General features: G+C 40.2%; 2 protein-coding genes across 3 annotated transcripts; one reads left to right on the forward strand and one right to left on the reverse strand.

Annotated features, from left to right (window-relative positions):
* Positions 1-1891: 1891 nt before the first annotated feature.
* Positions 1892-21080, forward strand: gtf2e2 (general transcription factor IIE, polypeptide 2, beta). Of its 2 annotated transcripts, none has more exons than XM_049572945.1 (8): positions 1892-2102; positions 3157-3321; positions 14382-14464; positions 15165-15272; positions 18095-18277; positions 18399-18492; positions 20002-20117; positions 20293-21080. In XM_049572945.1, the coding sequence occupies exons 2-8, from the start codon at positions 3162-3164 to the stop codon at positions 20410-20412; spliced, it is 864 nt and encodes a 287-aa protein (XP_049428902.1). In that variant the 5' UTR covers positions 1892-2102; positions 3157-3161; the 3' UTR covers positions 20413-21080. The 2 variants fall into 2 exon arrangements, with proteins under 2 accessions (XP_049428902.1, XP_049428903.1); XM_049572946.1 differs by having other exon boundaries at positions 3161-3321.
* smim18 (small integral membrane protein 18) lies at positions 6665-14367 on the reverse strand. The gene is made up of 2 exons (XM_049572953.1): positions 11719-14367; positions 6665-8717 (listed from the first exon to the last, which is right to left on the reverse strand). The coding sequence occupies exon 2, from the start codon at positions 8710-8712 to the stop codon at positions 8389-8391; it is 324 nt and encodes a 107-aa protein (XP_049428910.1). The 5' UTR covers positions 8713-8717; positions 11719-14367; the 3' UTR covers positions 6665-8388.
* Positions 21081-22753: the final 1673 nt, after the last annotated feature.

Raw genomic sequence — 22753 nt, forward strand, 5'->3', positions numbered from 1 at the left:
GCTAATTTAGTGTTGACTGTATTTCACTAACTCTTCTCTTCTTCTCCGGAACCTTTGTGCTCCACTGTCTCGCAGGTTGCCTCATATTGCAGCTGTGCCTGGATGGTGTGTGGTGGTGTGGCTCCTACTACTGCTGTTATCATTAGTCATACTTGTACTGTTATTATACACATATGATTAGTATTATCACATACATATACTATCATATTAATATAAACTTATATGCTCATATGCTACCACATTACTGGTATTATTACTAAAATTAATGTTATTGTAAGCTAATATCATCACTGTCTGCCCTTCATCTCTCTCTCTCTCTCTCTCTCTCTCTCTCTCTGGCTCTGTCTCTGTTTATGTATCATTTTGTCGTGCGGATTACTGCAAATTTATTATGTTGATCTGTTTGGTATGACATCTATTGCACGTCTGTCCGTCCTGGAAGAGGGATCCCTCCTCAGTTGCTCTTCCTGAGGTTTCTACTACTTTTTTTTTCACATTAAAGGTTTTTTTGGGGGAGTCTTTCTTTATCCGCTGTGAGGGTCCAAAGAACAGTGGGATGTCCAACCAGGCGGCTGTTAGGTTGCAACTTTAAGAGAATTTTATGGTAGGATAACCATCTCAGAAAATATTGCAGTTCCACAGCATCACGGTATTACAGAATTTTTTATTATCAGTCAGAATAATCCTTAAAAGAAATAAAAATGGAAGGGTTATTGTTGGTTGAACAAAAGTTGTATTACTGTAACTGAAACGTGAATCCATTTTGTTCATGGAAGTATAAGTAAAAAGTCTCCCCTTTGAAAATAACTAAAATAGAGTGGAGATTCTTTGTCCAGTTGCATTTTTTTCTTCAATATCATAGAACTGTACATAGTATGATAACCATCAACTTTTCTTTTATTTAACCAGGTAAACCCCACTGAGATTACAAAATCTCTTTTCAGGGCAACCCTTGCAAAGATAGCAACAACAGTGTTTCAAACCACATATACGTACGCAAACATTAAAAATGCATAAAACAAAACACACAGTATCAACTCACAGAGTCATATACCAAGAGGACAGACAAGAGGATACAGATCTAGCTGAGGAAGCAATTACAAACTCTACATTTTTAAATGCCCTAATTGGACTCAGCCTACCTAGCTGCAAATCTGCAAGAAGTCAAGGCTGCAGGGGCAGGAAAAAATAAGACTGTTTACACATTTAAGTGCAAATGGGAATGGAGCATGTTATCTGAGCACAAACAATATTTACTAGTTTAAGTGAGATACACCCACAAGCGCTGTGCTCCACTGTATCCAGCTGATGCAGGCATTGGGCAGAGGCATGCATATTCAACAGATCACCATAGTCAGGAGAGGGAAGAAATGTAGCCACATTTTTTTTTCTTGCAGACTTTTCAATATGAAGTTTCAAACTTCAAGAAACATCAAGTGAATTACACAAATAGCCTACACCACTATTGTCACTCAAATTCATACAGTAGCACAATTAAGCCACTTGGGGGCGCCCTTTGTCATGTACTCTCTGGAGAAAACAAGCATTTGTCAGAGTTTGTGGATAATTCATGGTCAAGGGGTGTAATAATCAACCATAAATCAACAACACATGAAACTGTACTGAGCTCCTTCAAAATCTGTCCACCCTTCTATAATATCAGTGGTCATTACCATCATCATTCATTCACAGTTAACGGGTAAGGTATGTATCATCATTATTTTCTCTTATTCATTTTATCATAATTAGTTTTCAATAATTGCTTCTATTTGTCGTACCATACTGGTGCCATATAATGCAAACTATTGTTGTCTTTATTTCTGTTGAATTGTGAATTTTCATGATTTTCATACGTGATGACGTCATTCAAGGACTCACTGTCGATGTCCGACAAGTCGAACAAGAAACGGAAGCGCAGCATGAGAAGAAAAAAGAGGTGTTCTGTGTATGAAGTTAGTTGGTTAACGTTAACTTACCTCTGAAGAAAGAAGTGAAAGCGGTGTGGAAGCCGAGGGAAGCATTTCTTCCGTCGACACTCCGAAATTAGAGAGTCCTCCTGGACTAAGACGTCACTTTCTCTGAGAGCAGGAACAAAGTGTCAGGTATGCTCAGCGAGATTACAAATCGGCAAGCTAACGCTAACTGACAACGCGAGTATCAGACTGTGTCGGTACTTTTGCGTTTTGAGTTGTTATTCATATATCCACATTACACAGCAACGCGTGATAAAGTAGATAACGTTAGCCATGGCTGTTTTGTGATTTCACATTGTCAAAATACAGCAACAACGTCAGGCTAACTTACAACAATGCCGACTAACTTGTTAACGTTACTTCTAACCCGGTTGGCAAATGCACTAGCTAGCTAATGTTGCAGTTAGCCTACTAAGCTGTTAACATACATTTTGGAGACTTTAACTTCGGTGCCTTTTCCTGTCGGACGCCAGTATAAGTTGGTGCAAGAGCGCTAAACAGTCATGTTCACGCAATATTTGCATGTCTCCCCAGTTTAGCTGCTGGTTGCTGGGATCAGTTACAACCGTGGTACAAAGGTAGTGCTCACCTATGGAAAACGTTACGTACAATGGTTTATACTGGTTTGAACCAATGCTGCATTTAGAAACGGGCTAAACAGCATCAGAGCCCCTGATCCCTTAGGGCCCCTAAAGCGCCAAAGTAAGGGTCTCTGGTTGTCACTGGGACCTGCTTTGTAGAGGGAATCCTTTGTCAAAATCCAGACCTTGGATGGTGCATATTCCTTAATCAGCGTGTCTCAAATAAAATTACCAAGCACATTGAAACCGTAAGGTCAGCTACTGTAACACCAACATGGCAATATAGGTTGGACTCTGAGGAAATAATGAAGCTTGCATGTGTTGTCTGATGCATGCACTGCACTTGATGGCTGTCTCAGTAGCACATTTTTTTTTACCCCAGAGCCCCCAAACTGGTCAATCCAGCTGTGATAAGAGTGTCAAACCTGATTTCGTACTAATATGAAAATAATATGATTCTTTTCAGTTACCTCATTGCGTGATGAAAAGTGCCAGGTTGTTATGGAGTGTCTGCATCTGTTTGGAGAGACACAGTCGTTTCTGATGGATCACTTGCTTTATTTTGTCTTGTTGAAATCATGATATATTCTGTACTCTGTCAGCCAGGATGGATCCAGCGCTTCTGAGGGAGAGGGAGCTGTTCAAGAAAAGAGCTCTGTCAACCCCAGCTGTAGAGAAGAGACAGGCTGCCTCTGACTCTGGGTCACACAAGAAGAAGAAGCCCAAAGCTGACAAAGAGAGTTCCTCTGGGTCCAAACACAGCGCTGGTAAGTGTAGAGGACTTTTTAAAAATAATGCCTGACATGTTTGACTGTTGCAGTGAATGGCTTTGTCCTGGTGTTGTAAGTGAGTCATGTAGAGATGGAAGCCATAGTGCCGCTGACAGAAAGTATCATTGTAATGCATGGTTCTGGTGCTCATCACTGGGCTTGTAAGTGTCAGCAAAGATGCACCAATCAAAATTTTCAGAGCTGAGACAAGTTGTCTTGTAATGTCATTACAGTGGCCAAGGCAGCACCAGTCATTAAGTGTTGTAATTTTAACAGCAAGCTCAAACACAAGGGCCTCTGAAAAAGACACAGCTTTTGACTTTAGTGATGTTCTCTTCAAAATTTCGGGATAGATATTTCTTCTCTGCATACCTCTTTAAATGATCAGATCAAAGAACAGCTTTCAAAATAAAATTGTTTACTACAAAACAGACAATGTTTAAATTGGATGCATCACAGTTTTGTATGTTCATAAACAGAGTTAGAGATCAGAACTGGATTTTAAGCTATGGGGCCTTGCTGTGTGCACACTGCACTGGGGCCAGGTGTTTGTGCAGTACCGGTTGTGCAGTTTCAAGAAAGTAAAAACAAACAAACAAAAAAAAAAACAGTTTTATTAATTATTGAAAACCTTGTTTTTACTGAGTGGTAAATTTAGAGACCAGCAGCTGTGTTGATTGTAATAATAATGTGTGCATATTTTGGCAAAGCTTTGTAAATTTCCCCTTGATACTGTATTATATTGCACATTGGCTGCTGTAATGGCTCATATGCATGTGTGTGTCTTTCAGACCTGTGTGTAATTGACAAGCAAGAGTGAAAACATTGAATTTCCCCTCAGGGGATTAATAAAGTAAATAAACTTAAACTTAGACTGGCACCTACCAAGCCAAAATTCTTCAGCTTAGTAATCGCACATCACATCATTTGCATGTTGTCATTGCAACGTGGTTGTGCGCACCATGCGCACTACTCCGCTATCTTGCAGTTGGGTGTGGATGGACATAATGTGGCATCTGTAGTGTTTTTGTGGTACTGTTTCTGGAAAAAAACAAAGGCTTTGAGAGCATCCCTCAGCTCTTGTACATCATGGCACCTCTTTCCTTTTCTCCAGCCATGGCAACAGCAGCTGAGGGTTGGGCTGTATCCGACTTAGAATCATGTCTGTTAAATTGGAATTGGCTCTTGGTCTGTCAAATATTCAAGCGTTCGGGTTTGAGAGTTTGAATGCGGCTGAGCAGGACATCCAGGGTGACCGCAACATTCACATAATAAAGTAAACACGCCAAGTTAGCTCTCCGAGCTAATGCGTTTTCGCTAATGAAGGATCAGAAACGTGTAACAACTTTTTCTGCCAACACTAGATATCAAACAAAAGCCAGAGACTGTATCGAATTAAGCTGCTGTGAGCTGTAAATTCACAACTTCTAAGCAGAAGGCAGGAGATAACATCTCAGAGCCTGACCTGGCAAAGCTTCTCTTCCTCTGGGCAGCTGCCTCTGTCTCACTCAGACTCACCCTGGGTCTGTGTCCGCAGCTACCTGTACCTGTGAGCAATGTGAAAATGAGAAGTGCTCACCCTGCAGCTAAATCTGGGGATCAAAACATTCCTAGAAGTACATTGATGCTGACTGAACCCCCCAAAAATACTGCTTGACTTGAGGAATGTCAGTTGACAAAGGGTTCTCGGATTGATGATTTAAATCTTCAACTTTCAACATACAGCCTAAGTTGAGGGTCAAGCTTTTCCAGGAAAGTGCAACTCTTGTGAAATCTTAGGGCTTATCCAACTGGAAATTGGGGAACTTGCATGTTTATTGCAGTGAGTTGTAGGCAGTTGCGGGGACTATATTAGGTTCCCTTATCAGTCCTAACTATTCTTGGAGTCACTCTTTGGACTGTATGTTGACCATTTTCTCATGTTGCCTGAGGTATTTTTTTGTTCTCATGCTCCAGCTCTGCTTATAAATGATCTGATTCATAAATGGCTAAAACTGAAACATTCTCATCATCAGTAGCCTCAGATGCTTTAAAAAACTTTAAATATTTTGGACTTTTTGACACCAGAACATTGTTAAAAAACAAATGGTTTGAGAAATACCAGGGAGCTGAGTTTCATGGAATGAAATGAATTAGACAGGATGTCATATAATCCCAGGTCACTAAAGACCTGAGGTGTGCATTCAAGAGTTAATTAGAGTGAACGCTGCAGAGTGATCACCGTTGTGTTTGACACACACCCACACACACTTAAAAGTGAATACAGAAATAGAAAACTGTGCATGTTTGACAAATGTCCACTTCAGTATAAGTAGGTAACTATGGCAATATCAATATCATATTTTTGGCTGTTTGCATTTGACCTGATCTATGCCTACTGGAGAGGCACTTCCAACTAGCACAGCAAGGTGGGCTCAGCCCAGTGTCAGCACAAATGATCATTGTCAGTGAGTACTGTGCTTTGAGAATATCAGGGCTTTATTACGCCTTTTGGAAATTTGAAGTGACAAGGTTCCTTTGATCGTGATATACCTGGAAAAGTTTTGAAATTAGAATGTTTTCCAGGCCTGGATATGGTTTGGAATTAACTGAATGTTTTGGAAAAGATTTGAATTTACATTGTTATGGCTCTTATCTAAAATATGTTCATAAAAATCCATGTCCAATGTTAAGTGAAAAAGGTTCTTTGTATTAATATTTTTAAATCAACTGCTGCGTGAGCATTGAAACATCACTAGTATCACATGATACACATAAACCAGACCAGCATTGTGTCATCACTAAGGCTGCACTCCCTTTAGGGGTGGGAATTGCACTGTCACATCTGGAGAGAAACAAGAAAATGTCAGAAAAGCTGATGTGTAGCGGTTTAACTAAGACTTTTACACTGAGATCTGAGGCATAAAATATTCGTTAATATTCACTGTCACTTTGGTAAATGGCTAAATGATGCTGGTGACAGTTACTACTAGTGGATAGCTAACGTTAGCTTGAGTAAAGTCATTCAGTATAGCAGCATCAGACGGTTGTCTCCAGCTAAATCTCAGCCTATAGATTAAACAGTTGGCTCTTAACCAGTTAGTTATTTACAGACAACACTTAGCGTAGTGATACCCAATAATTCAATCAAATATTCTTATTCACAAGGTATTATGATCCAGACATTTATATATGTATAGATAACCAGAAAAGCAATACCTGAACACTGTGTTGGGTCATTGACCCAATTGGATTGGGGAGGACTAATGGGCCATGATGGTGATCACCCTTTGTTAAGGTATCGTGTACACTCAGGTTCAGGCAAGGTCACAAAATAATTATTAGACATAAATATGAAACAGACATTTGTTTAACAAGAAATAATTGCATACAGACTTATCAAGATTATAAACCAAGCACATGTCAAATTGCATCGACATCTGCAGAATCTTTGGTGTTCTATACCCCAGCCTTGAAGTACCTGTATGTGCAGGTCTGGTCTCTTGGCATATGCAGGTAGTTGGTGGCAGGAATGTCTAATGAGCAAGTAAAGTTAGTAAGTGCTAGCAGTTTGCTTAGCCACAAATGCCTGGGGAGTGCGTGTGTAATAATGTATGGCTGCATTGCTATATAGAGCGCTGCAGGGATGATGCTTTTTGTAGGCCGGAATGGAAGTTAGGGTCGCTCTGGTTCCCTTGTCAATAGAATTTTTGTCCAATGGATTTTGGAATGTTGCAGACAAAAAAAAGGCAAATGAAAGTGTATGAAACACACATTTTGTTCAGCAAGCTAATCTTCACAAATTAACACAACTTTTATGATTTTTGAAGCATAAATGCAATCACCAGAAGTAAAAAGCTAACGTTAGGCAATTAAAAAAAACTACACTATGGTTCCATGACCAATATTTCCACCCATCCAAAAACCTATTGACTTTAAGATTAGGGAACAAGGAGTAGCATTTCTGGGTTTTAGGACTCAGTCCTGCACCTGCCCGTAGGCCGACCCTGTTAAACTACTGTAAGTCATGGAAATAGGAGATGATATTATGGAAAAGTTAGGGAAAATTTTGAAAATCCATTGGTAAAAATGTGAGTGAATGCGGAAGTGAAAGTTTGCAAAGAATTAGAAACAATCAAACACGTCTTCTTTGTAATTACCCAGCATCACCGTGTAGGTCAGGCTACACTTTACCCTGCCACCCTTCATATATCTTCCCTTTGAAGTTCCCTTCGTACATCTGTTCTCTTAGCAGAAAAAAAAGGCTGGTACATAATTTAGTGACAATTTATTAAGCATCTTGGGGTTAGGCTTATACATTGTGCTCAAAATTACATGATATATTACATCACTGTGCACCAACCAAGTGTCACTTGTTATAAGATAATGTTGCGATGCTAAACATGTTGACAACACTGGCATACACTTTACTAGAGAACAGAGAAACACAGGCTTTATTCGAAGCAGCAATGTTGTCCAACAAAGCTCGACCATTTGTTGTCCATCGGGTCCTGTTGGGAAACTGGGATATTGAAGTCTTTAGATTTGGACAGGATTTTCCACCTGTTTACAACATTTTACCTTATCTCATAGAAGCTAATTCTCAGCCAGCTCACAGGTACGTGCAGTACTCACAGGGCAGATGAAAACTAGTTGATATTTGGTCTTATTAGTGTTTTCATGTTAACATGGCCTCACTAGTACTATTTCTAGTACTATTGTTGTTATTATTAGACGACTCGAGTTCTCTGTCTTTCTTCTGGTGGTGTTTCTGGTGTTAAGTATGGCTTTCGGGGTCCGCCTTGTGTGTTAAGTGGTAGTGAATGTACATGTGTGAAGAATTCCTCTGAACAGGAATGAAAAGCTAACTAGACTCACTCCAAATCAGTGACAAGCCGCCCCCTTTCTTTTTTACATTGTTCTGTTATCTGGTCTCTTCCATCTGTATCTTTTCAACTGTGAGCAACTGAACACTGTTGGGCACGTTTTAGAAGTTCTTTTCTAATTCGGCCAACACTCAGGTCAACCCAGTTCAGAACTGAAAGCCGAATTCCTACTCTTCCTTATCTTCATCCTTGCCTCACCCTATACCACCTCAGTGTGGGATTCCGGCTCCTTGCAAATGCTGGTCATTAGCTTGCCGCAGCTCCCCGGCCCCTCCTCCTGTAGCTGGTGATGTGTCTTCCCTTTGGCACAGCACCCACAGTCCAGCAGCTCATAGAGCACGGCCAAGGCAGCCAGAGACACGACAGTGAGGATGAAGAGCAGAAGGATAATGAAGCAGGCCACGTTCCAGCCGTCGTGGAAAGGGTAGACCTCCTGGACCTGCATGGAGACATGGGAGAGTGGGACCGCCTCAGGGTGCCACGGGAGATTGCTTGGGTGTATAGCAGAAGTGATGTTTGCCATGATTTCTGGTTTGAAGTGACAAAAACAGGGAGAAAGGCAGGTTGTTAACGCTTGTGACAGTGTTCGGTTCTGTGTTTCGCTGTGATGTGGTGACAGGGAGACCAAATTAGAGCAGCGTGGTGGTTATAAAATACTTGTTTCCATGGTGAGAGAATGATTAAAAAATTAAAGTAGTTGAAGGATGTCTTAAAAAATAAAACTCTACAGATCATGTGCCTGAATTTCATTATCACTTTTACACAGCTAATGCACTTTTTGACAGGGACACAGTCTCACTAGAGAAACAATTGTTAGTTAAAAGAAAAGACAGTGTGTTATTAGAGCAAACAGTAATATTGCAAAAGAGCATAAACCCTACTGAGGCCATCTGCTCAGAACAAAAATAGACTTAAAAGCCTGGTAGAAGAGGATGGCTGCACAGGGGAATGTTACATCTATGCTTGGTTTGCAACTCTTCTGCCGTAACACCTGACACAAATGTTGAAGTCAAGGATCTGCAATCTAGTAATTAAGTTAAAAGATGTTCTGCAGTATGCGCATCGTCAGGCCATTTGGTCTCTCCTCAGCTATCCTTGCACATTTTCAGCCTACCATTTTAAAATCCTCAGGGAAGAGCGTGCCAGCATTTCTGCCCACACACACACACACACACACACACACACTCATTCACACATGTGCACATACATGCTCCAAACACACATATGCACACAGACATTTTTATATCACATAGTGAGGCCAAGGAAGCTGACCCAGATTACTTGAGTGAACCACAGAACTGGGGAAGAGGAGCGTAAGTGCTTCTCTTTACACTGGGCTAATCCTGTAAGGTTACGCTCTGTCTGTGTGTATTTCTTCTACAATCTTACAACTGCAGTTGAATATTTTGTATGTAAAAACAGACACTTTCATGTATGCAGGATAAATTTGTGGCATCTCAGAGCAGGGTTCAATGTTAATGTGTTTTTTGTTTTTTGTCTTTTTTTACTTGCCCTACTGGGCAAGTAGATCAGAAAACAAAGTCAGTTGTTACTTGCTCCTTTTACAAATTGGGTTTTTTTATTAGTGGTTATCAAATCACAAAAAATGCTACAATCAGTTATGTTTACTCATTCTTTTGCCCACATTCTCTAATGCAGGGAAACTCAACTTGCTTTGCCTGGGGGCCAATTCTGCAAAATGACAGGAGGCCAGGGGCCAGGTACAGTAGCCCCGCATAGGTCAGGTGTATGCAGGGGTGTTTCTGGGATTTGCGGACCTTCAGGGCTTAGCCCAGACCTTAGTCAAGGGGTCTGAGGGATGCTTCCTGGCATTATTTTTTGTGTAAACAAGCTCTATTTTGGTGCTTTTTTAAATACACTTCTGCACCTTATTCTAATTGAAAATACAAAAAAAAATCCCAGTATGAATGAGTTTATTTTGACTGTGAATTAGAAAACAGTTGGGGTGCCACCCAGCACCCTATCAGGAGCGAGATTTAGCTCATGGTCAGTAAATTGAGTTTCCAGGATACTGGAAATACTCACTTGCGCTTCAGCTCATAAACTCTGTCTTTACCCGCTGCCATTTTCTTGTGAGTACTGCACATGTGCAACAGAGATGAGAAGGAAGCGAGACAGCTCACTTTTTGGCTACTTCCATTATCAGCTTTGATAAAAGACACATTGTGTTTAATTCTTTTTTTTCACCACTTGCCTGATCGGACATGTGAGTTTCTAGCTTTACTAGCCCGATCTTGCATTTCCCTTGCCCTGGGCAATCGGGCAATTGTTATTGATGAGCCCTGTAAAGTATGACCTGTATGTGTGAGACTGTATTTTAGTGCACTTAAAAGAGACAGATAAAGGCCTCTAGTGTGATAGTAATTCAGTTTTCCATGTTACTTGAAACCGTAACATGGTAGAAGCCGTTGTGGTAGTGGCTTCAGTCGTCTCAAGAGATTTTCACCTCAGGAAATTACCTAAGGGCCAAAACACTGACGGTACGATTTGAGGTAGGCTGGGTGAGGCAGGAAAATAACGACTATCAAGAGGTCACACACAGTTAAGTACATTTACTGTGAGTTGTTAATTTGTTTATGGGAGCAGACTGAACAACAGCTGTTCACAGTTTTTACAGAATGTGGTAAGTGTTTAGTGGTATTTTCTTCACAGTCGACTCAACTTAACTCCCTCTTTAGCATCTTCTTATCACAGACCCAGCACATAATATCAACTTCACTTCAAGTTATTGCCATGACAACAACCTCTTTTTACTAATTTGTCTCGCCTGGTGCTGCCCCCCCAACACCCCCACCCCCATGGTCTCTCTGCTCCTCTCTTTTGTCAGAGCAGTCACATACTCAATAACAGATTGGCTCCCTACAGCATCTGTTATCTCACCCCAAAATGAGCCCCACCCCAGCCGCGCTCTTAAAGGTGTTGTAGGAATATATATTGCTCTCTCTGGCTATACAGCAGCTGCCTCTCACTAAATGCACACACACCAAACACACTTATGCCTAATGCCCCAGGCTGGCTCCTCACAGCTGTCAGTCCCTCATTGATTTGTCTTAAGAGCTGCAGTTTGCACCGACTCATACATCTCCGCAAAGACAGGCAGGATGCATATGAGCACACATATAGTCATAGAAACACACACAGAGTTCCTGATGTTTGGTATTCTAGGGGGAAGAGTGCAGACGGACAAATCCATGTTTATTTAATCCACTGCGTGTTTGCTAACTCTTGGCCTAAATATTGCAATTGCCACCTAAAGCTCTTAGCTTAGTTATTGCTGAATTACATTTTCCACATGTAGGAAGGAATTGGCTTCATAAATAGATGTGATCCATTTAAACAATGTATGATATACCCTGTGAATGCTGGATTGCACACCAAAAACCCCTCATAGCTACACAGAAGAAGAACCTTAACTTAAAATCATGCTGTGGATTGTTATGATCTGTTGATGTCAACCACACACACATTATACTGATGATGCTATTCTGGAAAAAATATGCAGACTCACCTGTGTGTCTGGCTCTGTCTTAAGAAGATGCAAGTCAACAGATGCACTCTCCTGTCTTTGGTGCTCCACCTATCACTCCGTCTTCCACTCTCTCCCTCCTCCGCGTTCACTCCTCGACCTGTTTTCCTGCCCAGCACTCTCGTGCACTCTCAGCCGCCGCTCGTGCACTCGCTCGCTCCCTCCGCCACTCCTTGCAGCTCTCCATGTCTCGGCTGAACGGCACAGGCTTCTCTCCATCATTGGCTCTCTCCTCTTAGCCCTGCCTCTGCACCATTCGTTAACCGGCCTGTCACAATTTCAGCGTCCTGCCTACAGTGCAGCTCGCACCAACACAAGCTCCCGCCCACACCATGAATCATTCATGAATCAGTGTCTGTTTTCAGCTTTGATTGGCGAGTGCTGGGTCCAGACCTCAGACAGTCTCAAGGGGGGAGCAGCAATGTTGGACTCCAGCAGAGAATAAGACCAGCTGGCTGCACTTCAAATCATTCTTATCAGATTCCTCTCGTGTAGTACTTCTGCAGTATTTTTGTAGGATGCTTTTGTTACATTAACCTCTTCTACTTCCCTCCTCCCTACCATAGACCCATTTTTGTATATATCATCTGAAAGCTGGGAACCTGAACATTGATTTGAGTTGCAGCTCAGCACTGTGTGTGAATTTTCTAGTCATAAACTGGTAATATGCATTGTGTTTTGGTTAAGCGCCCATTAAACCTGTGAAAGTTTATAGTGTATAGGGGCTTAGAACATGATGATGGAAGTATATGATAGCTATTACCACTGTCAAATGTGTCTTGTAAATTGATACCATTTGTTACACAGATTTGGTGCTTAATTTAATAGTTTTTGGACTTAAGAGTTAATAAAATGGTCAAAAATCCCTTTAAAATACCACATCAAGACAGCAAGACTTACACCATAGAAAAATCCATGCTGTGAAATGGTATCAAACACTGTTGACATTGGGATATTTCTGTAAGAATTGCATTTTTTTTTTGTCCAGTTGGATGGTGAGCGTTCTGTTCTGCTGAGAACCCTCCGTATTGTTAATATATCTATGAAAGCCACCCATCCTCTCAATGCCCAAGGTCTTTAGTTTGTGGTTGTAAAATATCATGAGGCTGTGATTACTCTAGAGGTCACAAGAGGACATTTTATACAGTGATGTCTGCCTCAAAAAAATGGTCTCACTTCAGTGGAATGGCTGCTACAGGGACTAACACCATCATACATGAATGCAGCTGGGCTCACTGAATCCACGTGTCTCAGATTTCCATCCATACACAATTTATGCAATTGCAAGACAGATTTTGGACCCCAGTGTGCAGAAATATTAAAATACAATAGGCAGAAATAAAACATTTATACTGTATCCAAAAAGCTGCTTGGTTTTTACCCCAGACTGCATGGGATTAGCATAAACTTGAACCCATTTTCATTCAGATATTTTAAGGAGTGAGGTCAAGGGACCCCTTAGAAAATGGCTGTGGTCTCTCCTCAGCTGGCGAAGGATAAAGCTGGCAATATTATATATTTTTTTATTTTCAGCAAAGGACCAAAACTATCAAGATGATCCAAATAACACGTTTTAGCTGTGTAGCCAAAGCCTACTGTATATTATTCATTTGTGCCATAGAACTCCATCACTGCCCGAATATTATTACAAAAACATCAATGAAACCCATTGATGCACTGTTTGCTCTGAACATATCAGTATAGCTACTGCAGCTTATTTTGTCACTGCTGCCATAGCTACTCACTAGCACACTAAATGTGTGTTATTCAAATTTTGGGGAAAAAAATCAACTTTTGAAGAAAATTTTAAGTATATATTTTTGGCCCTTTTGTAAACAGTGACATCTTCGGCATAACAAATATGCTAGAGTCCGAATGCTACAGACAGGACAAGAAACTTAGTTTCAGTCTTTCCTTGGGAACTGTTCTGTTGACAGTAAGAAAAATGTAGAACAGTGCATGCAATGAAAAATTTCAGCCTGATTAAACAAAGATTAGTGAACACCAAAGAAAATCATGTAATTTATTTGTTGTAATATAAGACAAGCTAGTGTGCAAATCATGTTTTAACTATTATGTACGCAACATTCAGAGCATTGATATAGCAGCAAACCATCATTCGCTATGTAAAGACAAAGTGGAGTAATGGCATCCTGACCAAAGAATGAAGTCATGCTGCCTCTGTGTGTTGTAACAGAGCTTCTCCTATAGTTTGTTGTGGTGAACTGGACAGGCGCGTGTACATGTGCATGCTGGATACTTCATTGCCGTCACTTTGCGCTGCACTCATACGGCAGTTATCAATCAGTGTCGTTAACCTAACCCAAGTGTAGCACCTAACCTTCGGTTCCCCCAGGTTAACAAACTCTCAGACTCAAGCTCAGTCAGCACTGTTGCTGTTGTTTAGCACTGTTTATGGAGTTAGCACCATTAACTGCTACCTTCATTTTGAGAACCATGTGCAGACATCCCATACGGTCTGAATTTTGTACAGAGCACCTTAAATGTTCATGATTTTAAACAGTTTTATCACAACAACCTGTGGCCTCTACCTGTCCGTGTAGTCCACTGGTGTCAGCGTAAAACAATACTGATGTGACATTTAAATATTTTGCCTTAACTGTTGTTACTCTTTTCCTCCACAGAGTCTAGTAATGGCAACTTTAACATCAAAACAAGCTCTGGGTACAAGTTTGGCTGCCTCGCCAAAATAGTCAATTATATGAAGGTAAGCCTCCGGAGACATTTTGTCTGTGATAAAAGGAACATTCTCTGGTAATTCAGTGGTGATTGTATTTATCTTGTTAATGCGTTTGCCTCTGCAAATGAGCACTATCTGAGACAATGGTGTTTTGAAGTCTCATGGACATTGTTCCTCTCCAAATTTATTTTAAGCTCTCACAACAGCATCCACTTAATTACTAGATTTTAAGCATGTCGTCATCTCCATCAGAGCGCTTGAAAAGATTGACTTGTTGTCTGTTGTGTCAGTCCAGTGAGTCAGTCGTGTCCGCTGCGTAACATTTGGTCCCCAGTCTTTCTTTTGGTATGTTAACAGCTTGTTTATCATGCTGTGACTCTGCGAAGAGTCAGCCAGGCCCTGTCACACGAGCTGTCTGACTCATCCCTCGCTGCAGAACTCACACTCAAGTTGACAGATTTCCTTTTAATGTGTGCATTTTTTTGGTGCCATCTGTTGAATACACAGTTTCAAACTGTGTAAAATAGCCTGACAGTTGGATGTAAGGCACAAAATCACTGTAGTCATTTGGCTGAAACCCTGTCGAGGTGGGAGCTAAGAATTGCTTACATTTTGAAATAAGCGCTTTGGAAGGTTTATACTGTGTTGACTCTGTGTGTGTGTGTGTGTGTGTGTGTGTGTGTATTCTTTATGTAAATCCATTTGCTTTTCTGTTCTGTACTCTCAGACAAGGCATCAGAATGGTGATACACACTTCCTGACCCTAGAAGAGATTCTGGATGAGACCAAACTTCTTGACATCAGCATGAAACAGAAACAGTGGCTCATGACCGAGGTGTGTTTGTGTTTCTTCAGTATGATACCACCTGCTATTCATCACCAGGAGTACACGTCTCCTCACCCTACATCATTTCACTGACCTGTTTTACATCTTAAATCATCTGTAGGCTGATGTGAGCCACAACCACAACATCCTGTATATTGCAAAAGACGGTAGCCATTGAGTAGAAGCTGAGTGATGGTGCAGATAATGCACATCCATACAACATTCAATACCATGTTGAAGATACTGCTGACAACACGTTAAGATTTATCCCTAAATAGATGAATGGTGTAAAATAGTTTTTTTGTTTTTTGTTTTTTTAACCCGGACCATATTTTCCCATGGTTTTGTGTCTGACTGACTAATGAGAACAACAGTTTTTGAAATTGGTTCAGTATTGTTTGAGAACGCTGCTGAAACAGTTGGAATGAAACCATGCGAGGCATTTGTGTGTTGTCCATTATGTCCACTAAAAGTCCTTGTTTTTGCCACTGACAGGCTCTGATGATTATTCAAAGTGTCTGACAACATTATGAAATGGATCCATACAGACATAGACATATTTATTAAAAAGTAAGATCCTTTATGTTTAACCAGAAACAGCCCTGAAATAGCTATCGCTAAAGCCACTAGACTAAAATCAACAGTAATAGTAGCGTGTATAGAGCCAGCATATTTTCACATCTGATTGGGTGAATTAAGAGATTATTTCAACCAAACCAGAGCTGATGATTGTTGGAACAGTGGAAAGATGAACCCAGATGGTATTATGAGTTTTGTTTCTGTCAACTTTGAAGAAAGTGTGTTTGAGGAGGATAAAATTACTATTTATTTAAATGGAGTCTGGTGGGTTTTATGATAGCAATTTTGGGGCTGTTTCTGGTGAAGCAAAAGGCACGTTTCCATTGCAGGAACTTCGGGGTAAATTTACGGGGCCGGGGCCGTTGGTGCATGTCTCCACCGCAGGAACCACCCCCGAAGGACAGAGTTCCGGAACTTTTACAGGGTCTAAACAAGTCCCTGCCTCGGAGTAGGTACTCAGAACGGCCCTGAGAAACTCCTGGCTGGGGCTTGGGGGTTACTTGGTGCTGACTGGATATACTCAAGGAGGGATTTGACGTCAACAGAAAGCAACAAAATAGCCGGCATTTTTAAAACTCAGCAGATGAGGGTTAACTCGGTCATATAGCTTCCACCGCCATGTAAATAAACTCAATAACCGGTCGGTGAAAAACATGTTTTTTCCAGCGGATATCTTAGTTACAACATGAGTGAGCTAGCAAAGCAGTTTTGTGTTGGTATGTGTGGTATTTATTCAGTTTTGGGAAATCACGATGTCTAGAAAGCATCAGCTGACAGGGACAGCTAACAGCAGCAGCAAAGCTAACATCAGGACGTCATCTGTTAAAAGCCTCCCGTTGTCGGATACGACATGAAACTACTCCAGTTAGCTCAATCATGTTGTAACTAAGACATCCGCTGGAATTTTTTTTTTTTTCATGGGCCACTTTGTGAGTTCAGTGAGTTATTACAGACACCGCTATCGGCTAACAGCTAACGGCGTCCCTATGTCGCCCCGGTCAAAATGGTCACGCAACGATTACATCACATCCAGAGCCCGTAACTTTACAGGAACTCCGCTCTCTTAGTGGAGACACGGTGGATGAGAGGGCCAAGCGAGAGGATGTTCCTGTAGTAGTTCCTGCCCCCCAGATAGTACCAGGAACTTCTTCAGTGGAAACGGGCCTAAAAAGGATCTTACTCTTTGACAAAACGGTCTATCTCTGAAGTGAATCCTTTCCATAATCAGTCCCTCCAGAAAATTGTGATCGCAATAATTAACACAAATTCAACAAAAGTCCGCAATATTTGTGGGGGCCCGCAATTTTTCCGCATTTTCCAGCTGACCGGAAGTCGTCGCACATCTGTCGTCATTTGAAACGTCATCAGATCACACTAATGGCATTGCAGTATGGAGAAACACTCTGTATTGACATAAGAATTTGCTCTGTTTAAATGCATACAATATGTGTTGACTTCATTAAAATGTTATGTTTACAGAAGATGTAGCTTACATGTTTTACAGTCACATTGTCTGGTTTGAGAGCTTCAATATTCACTCAAGATTTTTTATTATTGGAGTCCATGTTTTGAAACTAATTAAATAACACTAAAGAAAAGAACTATGAAAAAACATTTGCAGCTATTTTAGTAATATTCAGTATGATTATTATAGCAAGTGATTACATGACTTACTTTTTGGAGTTAGTAGTTTAAAAAAAATGTACTTTTTTTTTTCTCCTTTTGTCATTAGCCGCAATTTTTGTCATCACATAAAAATCACATAAAATACAGCAATTTTTATTGCGATTTTTGACAAAGTTGGCTGCAGATTCAAGGGGTTTTTTTGCCACGAGATCCTGGAGGGATTGCATAATGTTGTCAGACACTTGAAATAACATTTTGAGACTGCCAGTGGTAATAACAAGCGCTATTAATGGCCATAAATTGACAATGCACAAATGCCCTGAGTGGTTACATTGCAGCTTTTTTTACAGCTGCTGGCTCCAGCATTCTTGCTCAATATTGGACCAGTTTCAACCATTTTTATCCCCATTAGTCACTTAGACACAAACACCTGGGAAAATATGGTCCAGGTTGGAAAAATACCCAAAGATACCCTTTAAGGTTAGCAGATAATTAGCCTGTATAAATTCACATAATTTTTACATCACAAAATTGTTTAAATACACATTGACATCTTCCAGCTGGTTCGCTACTTAACTAGCTGCTTAAAACTTGACATCTACTTCTTCACTTTCTGACAATCTAAGGCCTTGGTCAACAACCCGAAAATTGACGTCCGGGATGGGACGTACGGCTTCAAGCCCAAGTACAACCTGAAGGACAAGAAAGCCTTACTGAGGCTGCTGGACAAACACGACCAGCTGGGCCTGGGAGGGGTGCTGCTGGACGACGTAGAGGAGGGGCTGCCCAACTCAGCCAAGGCCATCAAGGTAGCACACAAGAAATGTCATTCATATGAAAGCACAGTTATGTCTGCACAAAGATGTCACCTAGTGTGTACTGTGCATTATGTTTATTAATGGAGGGGACACACGCATTTGTGTCTCACAGGCTTTGGGGGATCAAATTATCTTTGTGACAAGACCAGATAAGAAGAAGATCCTATTCTACAATGACAAGCACTGCCAGTTTATGGTGGATGAAGGTGAGCATAAGTCAGCTTTGTCAGTCAACTGTAATAATTGGCTCTCTCTCACTGTCTGTTTGTCTTGGCTGTATTTCTGTCTGTCACTGAGTGTCTGTATTTAATGTGGAGATTTAGATGATCAAGGAATTGTTAAAATTGTCACATTACGATATAAAACATCACACTTTGGCTCTTTAGCTGCTACCATACAAAGGTTTGAGGTTAGATAGGGCTTGGGCAATATATAGTAAACATCTGGTCAGTTTTACCAGGCCGGTGTGGCTACACATTTGGACGAATAAACCCAATCATTATAGAAGTTCTTTGGATGTGTACAACAGGTTGTTGGCTACCCATTTGAGCTAACATCAATTAGCTGTTAAGATTGCACATACAGATATAAACGTTTAAACTTCTGTCAGTATGGAGATGCTACACATTGTTAGCTTGGTTAGATTCTCTACAATTCAGTTCGTTTACTGAAACTACAGTTATGAGCACCACAGATGACAGTAATTCATTGAGTTATACCATCTTGCTAAACAAGAGAGATGAAAAAAAGGTGTGACACCCTTCCTCTGACGCTGTCATTAGGTCAGAATATGTGTCCAATCCTCTATTACCCATCATGTTCCATCAAAAGACTCAAAAGGTTTTTCATAGCATTGATCCAAGTTGTAAGTATTGTTTTAACTGGATTAAGTGGTGGTGTGTCGGTATACCAGGTGCGGTAATGCTCGGGTGCCAAAAAACAAGTCTCTCTCTCTCTCTCTCTCTCTCTCTCTCTCTCTCTCTCTCTCTCTCTCTCTCTCTCTTTTTTTTTCCTGGTTTTAAAGGCTGCATTACAGTAAAGTGATGTCATTTTCTGAACTTGCCAGACTATTCTAGCTGCTCTATTATTTGTCTTTACCCACTTAGTCATTATATCCGCATCAATAATGATTATTTATCAAAAATATCATTGTGATAATATTTTGTCAAAGCACCAATAGTCTATCAAGGTATTTGGTGAGATATATAGTGATATGTTGTCTATTGCCGAGCCCTACATTTAGATTTGGATTTGCCTTTCACCATTTCATGTCATTGTACTTTAAATGTCTTTTTTGTCAATTTAATATCCTGGTTTGAACTGCTAGTCTGATAAAATAAGTTTGTATTTTCTATTTTTTGATTTGGTTGATCAAACATACAAAATACACAATAATTTAAACATTTTCATGGTTATTGCCCCTTTATTATACATGTTAATTTCTTTGCAGATATAATTATCTACATCAAAATCATCTTTTAAGCTTACTGTCTCTTTCATTTTGTACTTTTTATCCAGTCTTGCACTGAGTTTGTTTTGTTATTTTATATCCAGCCATCCATTATCCGTAACCACTTCTTTTCAGGGTCGTGGGGGAGTTAAAGCCTATCCCAGCTGTTATTTAATGAGAATTATGATCAGAATTATGAAATAATTGGGAGTCTGGATGTTCAGTCAGTGTATTATTGGCTCAAACCTTTGTCTGTTAATTGCAGAATTCCAGAAATTGTGGAGGAGCGTTCCAGTTGATTCCATGGACGAAGAGAAGATCGAGGAGTACCTGAAGAAACAAGGAATCTCCTCCATGCAAGAAACAGGACCAAAGAAAGTGGTCGGTGTCCCCTGGTCTCCCGTCTGCTTCGTTTTCATTCCAAATTTAAATATACTCACCTTTATTTCACTAGAAACAGAGGTTTTAACATTTAACACTGACTGTTGACATTTGTACCTTGTTAATGAAGCATCTTAAATCAGTGTTGCTGACTGTGTTTCTGTGCTCCCTGCAGTTACCAGTTCAAAAGAGGAAGAAGCAAGGTGGGCAGAGGAAGAGACACTTCAAGACTCACAACAACCATTTGGCAGGCGTACTGGAGGACTATTCAGACGGTCTTCCTGTAAAGAAGTGAGATCCTCTCCCTCGCTGCTTCATGCCCTCAGAGGAGTGATGGAGAATCTGTAAATCAGACACGGCTGGAGACGGAGACCCTGGCCACACTACAATACAGACTTTTTTATGGCTGTCTGTTATTTCAAACCTAGCTTCTTTTCCTTTCTTTGCACTCCTCTCAGTGATCAGTGGTCTTGTATTACATGGAGTGAACAGCAACTGTGTTGTGGAATCCTTTTTAATTAGTTTATTGATCAGTGATAACTGAAGGACACTGGAGGAAAAGGGTACTGAGACCATTTAGGGACACTGAATACCCTTACCAAAACCACCATCCTTAAAGGGGATGCTGCATCTGAACTGTTAAAATGTAAATGAGGTTTAAGTGTGTAAATACTTTTTTCTTCATTTAATTTAGTACATCACAGAGGTGTGAGTGGAAGCTTTGAATTTAAAGGGCAGCAGTCCTCACCTGATGGCAACCTTCCATTCTTGTAATAGGAATAGCAGAAGACAGGCTTGTGTTGTGCAGTGCATCACATTGAGGTCTCTCATCCAGCATGAAACATCTTGGACCTTACTTCTTGTAAAAATTTCTAAGTATTTAAAGTTGTTTACTTTGCACCACTGTGGCATAGTGGTTTAAAACTTTTTGAATTTATTTTAATAAATTACACTGTTACAGGATTCAGCCTTGTTGCTTGATTTACATGCCTTGCGATGACAATTCTATTAGATCAGATGCTAACATTAAAGGGGACCTATTGTGCTTTTCCATATTTTGTTTGTTAGATATAGTGGTACAATCTCAGATGTTCATATTAAACGCAGCCAAAGTATCAAATAATGAGGTTAACATATGCAAAAGTAGCGAAAACCTCAGACTTCAGACCATCCTGAATACTCTGATTCCAATGTTTTTTCTACTCTGGCTACAGTATGACATCATAGTGTGCTGAATTTCTTCACATGGTCATTTGCTCCAAGCACGCTACTGCAAGAGTTTCCATTATGTGGCCTACACAGCTAAATGAAGCTACGTGCTAATGGCAGGGAAATATGTCAACTTGAGAGCTGATACGTTCAGTTTCTCCCCAGTTTTGGATCATATTCCTTTTGGAACATGTCTGGTTTTGTTTGAAGCTATTAATCGTCATTTTTCATGGTAGAAAGTGCCACTTTCTCCGTTACAGTTGATTCGAAAGACCCGGAAATGCTGCCCAATCAAAGCAGACTGGGCAGAAGGGGGGCACGTGCTGTATTCATGTGCTTCCCAAATGGTCCCATTTCCAGAGTTGGGAAGTCGCTATTCCGACTTTGGTGCATCCATGAGCTTTTAAGTTGTAATGTAGAAACAACATGGATGTTATAGATAAGATGTGTCGTGTCTTGTTGCTCAGAGTGAAGACTGACGTTGCTATCCAGGTATAGTTTAACAGTTTGAAACTTTATATTACAACGTGATTTTGTCCCAAACTTGTTGCTGCACAAGTACATTCTCTCAAACCACTAAAATGTTGCTTTACCTGACTTGTTTTCAGGTACTAAAAAATCATTTTTGTATCTAATCTAGCTCACTCTAATAAACTAATGGTTACAATATAATAAACCATATTACACATGAGCAAAAGTTAATATGCAATATGTGAATTAATAAAAAGTTTCTTAACATCAACCAAACATTTGCTTCTGCCCACCATGTGTCTCTGTCATATGACATCAGCTCGGCAACTTGTGTACTATAGGTTGGAATCACCAAGATCCATGATTCGATATATACTGAGTATTGTGATAAAATATGTTGCGATTTATTACCTTTTTTTCAACTGCAATTTATGTCCCCAAAGAAAAACTGTCAACATCTATTTTATCTAATAAGATAAAGTTTTCAGTCTGTTCATCTCAGTTCAGACATTTTTTTGCAGCAAAATAAACGTTGTTTATCATATTCTCGTAGGCTACTTAAAGTTTAATTTGTATTTGTAATATTAATAATTTATATAATTAAAAAATCAATACTTTGCACTATGTGACAATGCGATGTTACCACACAAAAACGTCGCAATACTATATACTACTACTAATACATGAATGCAGGGCACTAAAATTGAGTGTCCCAAATAGAGAGTGAGTACAGGTGTTGCAGCACAGACATTATGAGGGTTTTCTTGGACCATTAAAGGGTATAATAGTTGTAGTAGAAACCCTCTACACTAGTATGAACCTGAAGATAAGCATAACAGCCTCCCTTTAAAGTGTTGTCATTCATTTTGATAGAGAAGAAGGAAACTTGTCTCATTTAGTTTTGGCATTGTGTCTTCTTTTCAAATTGTGCATATACACTGAAAACATTCTAATAA

This window comes from Epinephelus fuscoguttatus, linkage group LG3, assembly GCF_011397635.1.
Source record: "Epinephelus fuscoguttatus linkage group LG3, E.fuscoguttatus.final_Chr_v1".
In the NCBI taxonomy this organism is placed as follows: Eukaryota; Metazoa; Chordata; class Actinopteri; order Perciformes; family Serranidae; genus Epinephelus; species Epinephelus fuscoguttatus.

Bases quoted from the DNA above. Each gene is read 5' to 3' on its own strand.
- gtf2e2 (XM_049572945.1), top strand. From the start codon at position 3,162: ATGGATCCAGCGCTTCTGAGGGAGAGGGAGCTGTTCAAGAAAAGAGCT. The intron at 15,273-18,094 runs GTGTGTTTGTGT...TGACAATCTAAG, and splicing joins AACAGTGGCTCATGACCGAG to GCCTTGGTCAACAACCCGAA. The intron at 18,278-18,398 runs GTAGCACACAAG...TGTGTCTCACAG, and splicing joins ACTCAGCCAAGGCCATCAAG to GCTTTGGGGGATCAAATTAT.
- smim18 (XM_049572953.1), bottom strand. From the start codon at position 8,712: ATGGCAAACATCACTTCTGCTATACACCCAAGCAATCTCCCGTGGCAC.